General features: G+C 43.6%; 1 protein-coding gene across 2 annotated transcripts in view; it reads right to left on the bottom strand.

Annotated features, from left to right (window-relative positions):
* Window positions 1-12,519, bottom strand: part of LOC123994917 (kin of IRRE-like protein 3) — a 292,125-nt gene that overhangs the window by 29,842 nt on the left and 249,764 nt on the right. For both annotated transcript variants that reach the window (XM_046298029.1, XM_046298038.1), the window contains exons 7-10: window positions 6,978-7,126; window positions 6,431-6,558; window positions 4,241-4,367; window positions 2,091-2,191 (exon numbers count right to left, since the gene is read on the bottom strand). In XM_046298029.1, coding sequence (XP_046153985.1) covers window positions 2,091-2,191; window positions 4,241-4,367; window positions 6,431-6,558; window positions 6,978-7,126 — 505 coding nt within the window. The remainder of the gene's footprint in view (window positions 1-2,090; window positions 2,192-4,240; window positions 4,368-6,430; window positions 6,559-6,977; window positions 7,127-12,519) is intronic.

The following is a 12,519-nucleotide window of genomic DNA, read 5'->3' as shown; positions in this document are numbered from 1 at the left end:
GAGGGTCCCCAGTCCGGGGCCTGCAACGAGGGTCCCCAGTCCAGGGCCTGCAGCGAGGGTCCCCAGTCCAGGGCCTGCAGCGAGGGTCCCCAGTCCAGATGCGCCACCAAAGTGGGGGGAGCCAGTGGTGGAGTGGGGTCTGTGTCCCGCACTGGAGCCGCCACCGGTTCTCCCTCTTGTTTATTTTGCTCGAGTGTTTTGTGATCAAATAAAATCATGAACACTTACCACGCTGCGCTTTGGTCCGATCCTCATTACGACGAGAGTTGTGACAGTACTATTTATTCCAATATTTTCAGACATTTCTGTTTCATGTTTGATATACATTTTCAGTTACCATTTCTTACCCCCTGAGTGGTTCGATGTTTATTGTGAACATGAACGTGGGGTAGAAGTTCTGTTTATTTACTTCAATGTATGGTTTCCTTTGTTAATATTTACAGGGTTGTGTCGGAATTCTCTGTGTCTGTGTCCTTATGTCTCTGTCATTCTGGTTGTGCATAATAGGAGCGCTTCAGTGTGCACAGAAATAGGCTACTTGGCCTGCACGCCATGCTTTGGAGTCAGCAGTCTACAATGAATATGATACAATTATTGTTCCATTTATGAATTGTGATGAGATATCATTAATAATCATTAAGTCCGATTAAGACGAATGTACCAATGGAGGTGGAAATTGCCTTTTACATTGTAGAACCAGTTTATTGGTTGTACTTGACATTTGGGTAATTGTATGGTCTTGGGCCAAGTGCTTATATGTAACTGTTTGAGCTCCTTTTCGACAGATTTGATTTGGTTTCTCAAGTGGAGGCTGTGCAGTCTTGCCCTCTACCTGTGTTCGTTCAGGACAGACTAAGCCCGATACAGAGGCTATTTCTTTTGTGCTATTGCCCGTGTATATTTGGTAAACCTACTTGTAAATGTTGTATGATATAGAGAGGTGACCTAGAAGGCAGCTGGAAAGCTGACCTGTAAATAAATATACACTCTGAGCACGTCAACCTGCCTTGCCTTCTGCTGATTTCATGCCCTTACGACTGCTACAAGTCCCTATTTTACAATTACATCATCAAAATGTGTTGTAGACAAAATAATGAAAAGGGCTGCCTGGTAGCCTCAATAAATAGACACAGATTTGAGGTTGAACAAGTCATTGCATGTATAGATTTTTTTTAACTTGATTTGAAACTTGACTTGAAAAACTTGACTCGACATGACTTGTCTTAGAGTGCACGACTTGGACTTGACTCAAGACTCAACCCGTTCTACTCTGGGACTCAATTAGACTCGGACCTTGTGACAAGACTTAAGATAGACTTGTCTATTGAATAATAGTGACTTGGTCCCACCTCTGCTGATTAGTATAGGTCAGGAATGGGATGAATCCCCTCATTTCCACTATGAAGGAAATATTCAGGAAAGGCTTGATACTCTGTTATCTAAATGAGGATAATGACTTCTAATTTTCAATAAATTTGCCTTCACTTCCCTTAATGTATTTTGTTACTAGCCTACACGTCTATGAGATCTTTCTCTATGGACTACGCCATCTTGTTTACCTTAGGATAGGATATTCATTAGGATATTCTTTGCCGTTGATTATTCTACGTTAAGTCCTTAGGGATGTCCTCACATGACCTACTTTCTTATTTCTTTAGGTCAAGCTCATTCATTTGGTTTGCACTGCTTTAATGGGATATTTCACCCAAATTACAAAATTCCATAATCGTAAGACAGCAATCCATACTGTTAAGGAAGCCAATAAGTCATTTTTTACATCGAAAGGTAGACTATCCGGACTATCAAAATAAAGATTAACCAATCATTTCATATTTAAGGATTCCATCATATAGTTTTTAAAAAATCAACTTTTGCTCCATTGGGATCCTTTGTTTCCACCCCACCTATCCTTGGCCAAATTTTTGGCAAACCTCCACATTCTATTCACAACAAATGTCCACAGTCATTTATTGGTCAATGATTGACTTGAGGCATGCACACATCTTCATCATGTTAAAACCAATAAGGTGCCTCGTTGGTTGGAACATAAAATACATGTTTTTAGAAGGAAGGAGGGATGTGTTACTCACAATGCGGTCGGGAGGAGGAGTGCTGCGGATGAAACACTTGATCTGCCCCTTCTCCCCGTAGAGGACTTGCTGGGTCTGGGTGCTGGAGATAGTGGGAGGACCTACAGCATGGCCAAGGGAAAATAAGTAAATCATTCCAAGAAAACACCCACATACATCAACGGCCTATCAGATGGTGGGGAAGGTCGAAGGCCACATGCATTATAATACTTTCTAGTTTACAATAAAATGGAGACGAGCAATCATTCATGATGAGATTTGGTGAGATTCACAGAGTGATGAAAAGGTTGTTTTCATTGCTTAAAGGCTAAGAAAGAGAAGAAGAAGTGTAGAAGGTTTGGGTGGACAGCGGAGGACAGTAGAAGGTTTAGATAAAGTTCTAGAGAAAGCAAAGTAATTCCAGTTCGCAGTCCTGTGCGTTAGTTCCATTTCACCTCCCGCGCCTGTGAAAGAAAACCTTAGAAATGTGTGACCTTCGACTGACACAGTGTGACGTTGACAGCCTCCCAAGTCAAGGAGCTCTTACAAATTCCAGAACTACCTACCATAAGAATAACAAACATTACAGTGCAAAAGGGGCTTCTCAATACAGCCAAAAGTGTTCACGCAGGGGCCCTGTGGGGGAGCTCGAGAGATCTGACAAAAGACTTGGAAGCACAAAAGAGTGCTATAACTAGATAACTTTATTTCCCATGACTTTATCTTGGAGCAGCTCTCCTGAGTCGCCGGAGGAGGAAAACAGGGTGGATGTATTTATTGGAGGAGAGGAGAGGAGGTGTCACTTGTTTGTGATTGGAGTGGGGAATGAAACTAGGATCCATTAGCCTGGAATCCAAACAGTTTCACTGTACAATATCAATCTTAACCATAACCTGTCCAATCAGCCGCCACTTAGAAACAATGGGGAGTGCGAAAACCCATGAGGCCAAATGCTTCACCTTTTCAGGTTGTCAAATAATGGACTTCCTAACAGAAGCTTCAAGGAGAGAAAAAGCCTCCTTTGCAAAGAAGGAGAAATTCATAAAAGCCAAACCTCTATCTTATTGGTTCAATACAGCAGAACTGTATTACACTGTATGGGCTCAAGGGTGAAAGCTTTCATCAAAACAGTCAGTCTATATGCCTCCAGAACCCTTTTTCATTGACTGGTTAAACCTGCAATGAGAGCAGACAATAAGAGAGCCCCTTTGGCAAGCGAGAGGGGGAAAAAAGTACAATTTCAAGTCAGCCATTTTGTGGTGCTACCTATGACCCTGCATATTCTTGTGGTGTGAATTTTATGACGATATCCCGGCTTCAGAAATTCTTCTTCTACGGAGGAGTTATTCAATAGAGCTCGCCATCGATTGTGTGACCTTGACTTCAGGCATATTAAACAACTGTCTTTGTTTACTATTTATTGATTAGTTAAAAAAGGTTGCAATAACTTCTCATTTAACCATGGCCAGCTGTCATGGCACTGAGATAAGGCTGGGACATTAGTCCATTTGCAATCGATGTAAAGACGTGTTTAATCACCTTTTTCACCTTTAATTACATTTATCCTGTGCTGTTTATTTCTGGTGCAACATGCTCATTCCTAGGTGAAGTCATTGTCAATGACATTGATTATGTTAACGAAACGCTAACAGACAATGACCATTTTATTCCCTTTCAGATAACACACATATTTCTAATATGTAAAATACATGTTAAGTATGTTTAAAATATTTCCTCTTTTAAAGATAAGGAACAATTGAAAGTACACTAGTCTTAAGAGAACATTTAGGCTAAGCTTTGATGTCAGAAAGCCTGGAGACATCAACACGTATCTGTAATAGGATAGGGTTAGGCAATATTATGATAGAATGTGGTATCAACAATTATTGACAGTCATTGTGATATGACAGATATTCTTTCATTGAAATAGTTCATTTTTACATACTAAGTTATGGTCCTAGCTGTAAATCAATGCTTTTTTTCATCCGGTCAAAAGCAAACTATGTTATTATGACCCAATGATTTTGACTCCCCTAGTGTAAATATGTCTCCGCTTTTACCTTGTTGTCCCTGAGTCCAGCTTGCCTCAAACATGTCCCTAAGCTTGGAACAACTTCTACATTGAACTTGGAAATTCATTTAGCATTCATCCACATGTGAAATGTACTTACCATTCACAGTGAGGGACACTTCCTTCTCTCCAGCTCCAACTCGGGGGACCACCGCCCGGCATACGTACGTCCCAGCATCCTCCTGCCTCACCGCCTTTAGCGTCAGGATGTTCTCATTGCTAAGCACCTGTGGAGGATCAAGGTCAAAGGTCAGGCTGGTGATAAAACGGTCATCTCTGAATTCAAGGCTGCAGCCGAGTCCTTCCGTCCAACCCCTGTATCAGCTAATCGAAAACCCAATATGCCCTCACCAAGAGGAGAGTACGGCACACACTTAGTCGTCTGCAAGGCCACCTGAGCCACTACTTTAATAAACGGTATGAAAGGGTATGTTAACCTCAGAATATCAACATGAACTTCATGGGTAGAATTGCATATACCACAGACTGAAAGCGCTGGACCATGTAAAATAGATTATTTTTTAACCAATACCATTATGAAGGTACAGTGTGATGTGTTGAGAGTCTGGGCCCTTTTCTAGTTTTCCTATCAGTCTCTTGAAATGTCTGAATTTGATGACAAGTGCTTTTCCTGGATAAATACAGAGAATAGCATATTTGATGCACATGTACATGACATTCACCTCTAGGTGAATGAAGAATAAAGCTGCATTGGCACAGTATAAAAATGAATACCTGTATAATAGAATACATCTTAGAATAGAAAAGAAAATAAGACAATAGAATAGGCTAGAACAGGATAGGAAAGAACAGGATAGGCTAGAACAGGATAGGATAGAACAGGATAGGATAGAACAGGATAGAACAGGATAGGATAGAACAGGATAGGAAAGAACAGGATAGGCTAGAACAGGATAGGAAAGAACAGGATAGGCTAGAACAGGATAGGATAGAACAGGATAGGATAGAACAGGATAGGCTAGAACAGGATAGGATAGAACAGGATAGGATAGAACAGGATAGGATAGAACAGGATAGGAAAGAACAGGATAGGCTAGAACAGGATAGGATAGAACAGGATAGAACAGGATAGGATAGAACAGGATAGGATAGAACAGGATAGGCTAGAACAGGATAGGATAGAACAGGATAGGATAGAACAGGATAGGAAAGAACAGGATAGGCTAGAACAGGATAGGATAGAACAGGATAGGCTAGAACAGGATAGGCTAGAACAGGATAGGAAAGAACAGGATAGGCTAGAACAGGATAGGATAGAACAGGATAGGATAGAACAGGATAGGAAAGAACAGGATAGGCTAGAACAGGATAGGATAGAACAGGATAGGCTAGAACAGGATAGGCTAGAACAGGATAGGAAAGAACAGGATAGGCTAGAACAGGATAGGATAGAACAGGATAGGATAGAACAGGATAGGATAGAACAGGATAGGCTAGAACAGGATAGGATAGAACAGGATAGGCTAGAACAGGATAGGATAGAACAGGATAGGATAGAACAGGATAGGAAAGAACAGGATAGGCTAGAACAGGATAGGATAGAACAGGATAGGCTAGAACAGGATAGGCTAGAACAGGATAGGAAAGAACAGGATAGGCTAGAACAGGATAGGATAGAACAGGATAGGATAGAACAGGATAGGATAGAACAGGATAGGCTAGAACAGAATATAATAGAACAGGATAAACTAGAACAGGATAGGCTAGAACAGGATAGGATAGAACAGGATAAGCTAGAACAGGATAGGCTAGAACAGGATAGACTAGAACAGGATAAGCTAGAACAGGATAGACTAGAACAGGATAGGCTAGAACAGGATAGGATAGAACAGGATAAGCTAGAACGGGATAGGCTAGAACAGGATAGACTAGAACAGGATACGATAGAACAGGATAGGATAGAACAGGATAGGATAGAACAGGATAGGCTAGAACAGAATATAATAGAACAGGATAAGCTAGAACAGGATAGGCTAGAACAGGATAGGATAGAACAGGATAAGCTAGAACAGGATAGGCTAGAACAGGATAGACTAGAACAGGATACGATAGAACAGGATAAGCTAGAACAGGATAGGCTAGATCAGGATAGGATAGAACAGGATAAGCTGGAATAGAATTTAATAGACTACCAATTTATTAGAACTGAATATAATATAATAGAACAGAATAGAATACGTTATTGCCCTTAAGAGGGAATGGGTCTTGCAAAATATGCAACTGGCAATAGAAGCATAATAGAAAGGATGATGGTGATTACAATTCCTACCACTCCAGAGCCGCGTTTCATCCACACGATGGTGAGGGAGGGGTTTCCTGTCCAGGCACAGTTGAAGATAGCATCTGATCCCTGGTCCACCTGTAGGGACTGTGGCTCAGCAGCCATTCTGGGCCCAACTGGAATCACAGGAACAGAAATGTTTATACTTTATTTGAATAGTCGTCTATAGATGATCTACAGATACTCAAGCTATGGTATCAACAGGCTAATAACTTCAACTATGTGGATACATTATAATTTGTGGGGTTAGGGTTACGGTTAAGATTAAGGTTAGGGTTACGGTTACGGTGTTAGGGTAAGCATTAAAGTTAGGGTTACGTTAGGGCAAGGAACAAGGTTAGGGCAAGGGATAGTGGATAGTTAGTTGAAATCTTGTTGACAGTTAGCTCAACATCTACAAACCTTCTATTTGGGACTATCCATGTAGTGGATGTGATTCCAACTGCCTGTAGCTAGCTAGTTATAGTTCCTGAGTGTGTTATCTTAGGGACTACCCATGGTAGTGTGTGTGTGATACTTGCGGACTACTACTCACAGTAGACGTCCACGTTCCTGCTGATGTTGGTACTGCCCAGGGCATTGGTGACCTCACAGGAGACAGGCTCGGTGAAGAAGGAGTGGTCCACAATGACCTCATAGGTGTCACCTGACACCTCTCTGATGATGCTGCCCCCTTTGGCCCATCTGAATATAGGCCAGAATAGAGTAGGTTGAAGAGTTAGACCTCGACCCTGATCTAATGGTTAATGTTAGTAATGTGAGAGGGGAAGCTGATCCTAGATCTGTACCTATATCTGTACCACTCTTGGGAAACTTCCACAGTCACAACAGGGAAGAGGGAAGACAATGTGGGCTATGACATCCAACCAGTAGCCCTTTTTGAGGTGGATATCAAATACACAAGTATTGCAATACATAGGAAATATGGTGCAATTTGGGACGCAACCAGTGAAAACATGTTGTATTCAAGGGCAATTTCTTGCTATGGTCTGCAATTCGCTGAGCATAGCGAGACAACAAAAGAAAAAGTGGCTTTTTTGTTATTTCGGTTCATTGCTTTTTCTTTTCTTCATTTGAGCATATTCACGTGCTGCTTGGGAGCCTGGTTGAGGAGGAGGCGGAGGAGGAGGGGAGGGAGGGAGGGCGTTATAATATAGGTGCTCTCACTTCGTGTCTGTCTTTTGCCCACTTTGATGCTGAAGTCATTTTATTGAGGAATAAATAAATTGTCTATGTGAAGAACCTTGCCCGGCACAAGCATATCTCACCGTCACTAATAGGCAGATCAGGCCCCTGAACAAATAAACTATTGTTTACATTGACAGAAGGGGAACAAGTTGAAGGGATAAATACACAAGACTCAGTCTGGAATAAATGTTATGAATTATTATATATGCCAGGCTATACCCTGTATATGGAACAAAACATCAATTGAGGATTCTGAGTGAAAAGAGCAATGAATCATGCATAATTAACTTGAACGAACATCTTTGAACATCAAATGTGTTGTTGTTTGTTGTGTGTAATGTTATGGCTCAAAAGATGGCCTGGTTATAGATGTACACATTTAGAGAATAAGATTATGAACATGCAGAACATTCTCAGTGAATACAGACAACACAGATATATCCTAGATTTCTTGTCAAAAACAAAAAGTCATGTTTTCATGTGTTTAACCGCACCGTGTTATGCGGTTAATTGTTGTAACTCTACAATTGCGTCTAAAATGGCACCTTATTCCCTACATACTTCAAGTTGTTTTTTAAATCAGAGCCTACATAAGGAATAGAGTGCCATTTGGCAAGCAACCTTCATGTATAGTAATAGAACATGCTATTCACTTTCGATGTGCCATTTTGACTCATATCGACATTCCCATCCAGAAACATTTCTCAATTGTAGAATGTCATTTGAGAAGTTTAATCTAATTTCCAAAGCAAAGTGTCACGTTCTGACCTTTATTTCCTTTGTTTTGTCATTATTTAGTATGGTCAGGGCGTGAGTTGGGTGGGCAGTCTATGTTTGTTTTTCTATGATTTGGGTATTTCTATGTTTCGGCCTAGTATGGTTCTCAATCAGAGGCAGGTGTCATTAGTTGTCTCTGATTGAGAATCATACTTAGGTAGCCTGGGTTTCACTGTGTGTTTGTGGGTGATTGTTCCTGTCTCTGTGTTTTGCACCAGATAGGGCTGTTTTTTGGTTTTCCACGTTTATTTTTTTGTAGTGTTCATGTTTATCTGTTTTTATTAAACATGATTCAATATAACCACGCTGTGTTTTGGTCCTCCTCTACTTCACCACAGGAAAACCCTTACAGAATCACCCACCCCAACAGGACCAAGCGGCGTGGTAAACAGCAGCTGCAGCAAAAGCAGCAGCAGGAGAAGGAACAGCAACAGCGAGGTCAGGATTTCGGGACATGGGAGCAGAATCTGGACTACACAACTTGGTAGGAGATAGACAGGTGGGCAGTCGACCCAGGGAGAGTGCCGGAGCCCGCCTGGGATTCGATGGAGCAGTGCAAGGAAGGTTACAGGAGAATGAGGTTGGCGAAGCCAGCACGGCAGTGCGACAGGTACGAGAGGCAGCCCCCCCAAAAATGTTTTTTTTGGGGGGGGGTGTGGTACTAAGCCAGGTAGCAGACCTGAGCTCACTCCTCGTGCTTATTATAAGCAGCGCATTACTGGTCAGGCACCGTGTTATGCGGTTAAGCGCACGGTGTCGCCAGTGCGTGCCCATAGCCCGGTGCGCTATAGGGCAGCCCCCCGAAAGTGCCATGCGAGTGTGGGCATCGAGCCAGGGCGTATGGTGCCTGCTTAGCGGGTCTGGTCGCCGGTACTCAGTTTTGGTCCAGGGTATCCTGCGCCGGCTCTGCGTGCTGTGTCTCCGGGGCGCTGGGAGTGTACAGTGCGTCCTCTACCTGCGCTCCGCTCGTGCCGGGCAAATGTGGGAGTGGAGCCTAAGGGAGAGGTGCGTGTAGTAAGCACTAGATCTCCCGTGCTTACTCACAGCCCGGTTCAACCTGTGCCTGCACTCTGGAGGGTCCGGGCTAGAGTAGTTGTCCAGCCTGGGGAAGTGGTGCCAAGGTTGCGCACCAGAGCTCCAGTGCTCCCCCACAGCCCGGTTCAACCTGTGCCTGCACTCTGGAGGGTCCGGGCTAGAGTAGTTGTCCAGCCTGGGGAAGTGGTGCCAAGGTTGCGCACCAGAGCTCCAGTGCTCCCCCACAGCCCGGTCCTTCAGGTGCCTCCTCCTAACACCAAGCCTCCTGAAGGTCTCCCCAGCCTGGTGGTTCCTGTGGCAGCCCCACGCACCAGGCTGTCTCTCTGTCTCCTCCCTGCAGGTGGTCCCGCCTGTCCGGCGCGGCTGCCGGAGTCTCCCGCCTGTCCGGCGCGGCTGCCGGAGTCTCCCGCCTGTCCGGCGCGGCTGCCGGAGTCTGAGGCGCCAGAGCCCCTCAGCCCAGAGGCGCCAGAGCCCCTGCCCCTCTGTCCCGAGCTTCCGCCCCTCTGTCCAGAGCTTCCGCCCCTCTGTCCAGAGCTTCCGCCCCTCTGTCCAGAGCTTCCGCCCCTCTGTCCAGAGCTTCCGCCCCTCTGTCCAGAGCTTCCGCCCCTCTGTCCAGTGGGGTCATTGAGAGGGGTGGCCATGGTTAGAAAGCCACGGAGGCGGACAATAAAGCGGACTAAGACAATGGTGAAGTTGGGCCCACGTCCCGCGCCAGAGCCGCCACCGCGGACAGACGCCCACCCAGACCCTCCCCTATAGGTTAAGGTTTTCACCTTTGGGGGGGGGTACTGTCACGTTCTGACCTTTATTTCCTTTGTTTTGTCATTATTTAGTATGGTCAGGACGTGAGTTGGGTGGGCAGTCTGTTGTTTTTCTATGATTGTGTATTTCTATGTTTCGGCCTAGTATGGTTCTCAATCAGAGGCAGGTGTCATTAGTTGTCTCTGATAGTTGTCTCTGATTGAGAATCATACATAGGTAGCCTGGGATTCACTGTGTTTGTGGGTGATTGTTCCTGTCTCTGTTTTGCACCAGATAGGGCTGTTTTTGGTTTTCCACGTTTATTGTTTTGTAGTGTTCATGTTTATCTGTTTTTATTAAACATGAATCAATATAACCACGCTGCGTTTTGGTCCTCTACTTCACCACAGGAAAACCCCTACACAGTCAGATCGGGTGAACACAGGCTGCGCCCCAACCTATACATACAGTACACACCTACTCATTCCAGGGTTTTTCTTTATTTTAACTATGTTCTACACAGTAGAATAATAGCGAAGACTTCCAAACTATGAAATAACACATATGGAATCATGTAGTAACCAAAAAGTGTTAAAAAAATCTAAATATATTTTATATTTGAGATTCTTAAATGGAGCCACCCTTTGCCTTGACATCTTTGCACACTATTGGCATTCTCTCAACCTGCTTCATGAGGTAGTCACCTGGAATGCATTTCAATTAGCAGGTGTGCCTTGTGACAAGGGGTGGTATACAGAAGATAGCCCTATTTGGTAAAATACCAAGTCCCTATTATGGCAAGATCAGCTCAAATAAGCAAAGAGAAATGACAGTCCATTACTTTAAGCCATGAAGGTCAGTCAATGCGGAATATTTCAAGGACTGAAAGATTCTTCAAGTGCAGTCGCAAAAACCTTCAAGTGCTATGATGAAATTGGCTGTCATGAGGACTGCCGCAGGAAAGGAAGACCCATAGTTGTTGCAGAGGATACTACATTAGAGTTACCAGCCTCAGAAATTGCAACTCCAAAAAAAGCTTCAGAGTTCAAGTAACAGACACATCTCAACAACAACTGTTCAGAGGAGACTGCGTGAATCAGGCCTTCATAAACAACTACTAAAGGACACCAATAAGAAGAGACTTGCTTGGGGCAAGAAACACAAGCAATGGACGGACATTAGACCCGTGGAAATCTGTCCTTTGATCTGATGAGTCCAAATTTTAGATTTTTGCTTTGCTTTGTGAGACGCAAAGAAGGTGCATGGATGATCTCTGCATGTGTGGTTCCCACCGTGAATCATGGAGGAGGTGTGATGGTGTGGGGGAGCTTTGCTTGTGACACTGTGATTTATTTAGAAATCAAGACACACTTAACCAGCATGGCTACCACAGCATTCTGCAACGATACGCCATCCCATCTGGTTTGCAATTAGTGATAATATCATTTGTTTTTCAACAGGACAATGACCCAACACACCTCCAGGCTGTGTAAGGGCTACTTGACCAAGGAGAGTGATGGAGTGCTGCATCAGATGACCTGGCTTCCACAATCACCCAACGTCAACCCAAATGAGATGGTTTAGGATGAGTTGGACCACAGAGCGAAGGAAAAGCAACCAAAAAGTGCTCAGCATATGTAGGAACTCCTTCAAGTCTATTGAGAGAAGCTGTATGAGGAAATGCCAAGAGTGTGCAAAGCTGTCATCAAGGCAAAGGGTGGCTAGTTTGAAGAATCTCAATGATAAAGTATTTGTTTAACACTGTTTTGGTTAATAGATGATTCCATGTGCGTTATTTCACAGTTTTTATGGCTTCCCTATTGTTCTACAATGTAGAAAATAGTAAAAATAAAGAAAAAGCCTTGAATGAGTAGGTGTGTCTAAACTTCTGACTGGTACTGTATATAGTTCATAACTTTTGACCAGAGTTTCCCTATGGGCCCTGGTCAAAAGTAGCGCATTATACAGGGGATAGGGTTCATTTTGGGACGAAGCCACAGAAGCAATACAAACCAGACCCCAGATGCCCTACGACAGTCTTCCATTTTGCCGAAGACATTTCATCACAAAGACAGAGTGGAAAGTGACAGCATTGAAGGAGATCAAGTAAACCAAATCTCCTGAAAATCTGAAAATATTTCACTGCCTTACAATGGCACTCGAAAAAACACAGCTTGATGATGGCAAGGACGAATTCCAAAAGGTTGATGCTGTCTGCTGTTAACGTTTTTTCAAATTCCCTTCTAAATTCAAATGTAACCTTTCTTTCTGGTCTCTCTCAAGCCTGTGAATGTCAGAACAGAACAGTGCTACATGTCTGATTCTTATCCTTTTCC

This window comes from Oncorhynchus gorbuscha, linkage group LG02, assembly GCF_021184085.1.
Source record: "Oncorhynchus gorbuscha isolate QuinsamMale2020 ecotype Even-year linkage group LG02, OgorEven_v1.0, whole genome shotgun sequence".
In the NCBI taxonomy this organism is placed as follows: domain Eukaryota; kingdom Metazoa; phylum Chordata; class Actinopteri; order Salmoniformes; family Salmonidae; genus Oncorhynchus; species Oncorhynchus gorbuscha.
The sequence above is the reverse complement of the archived record's forward strand: the minus strand, read 5'-3'. Positions and strand labels throughout refer to the sequence as shown.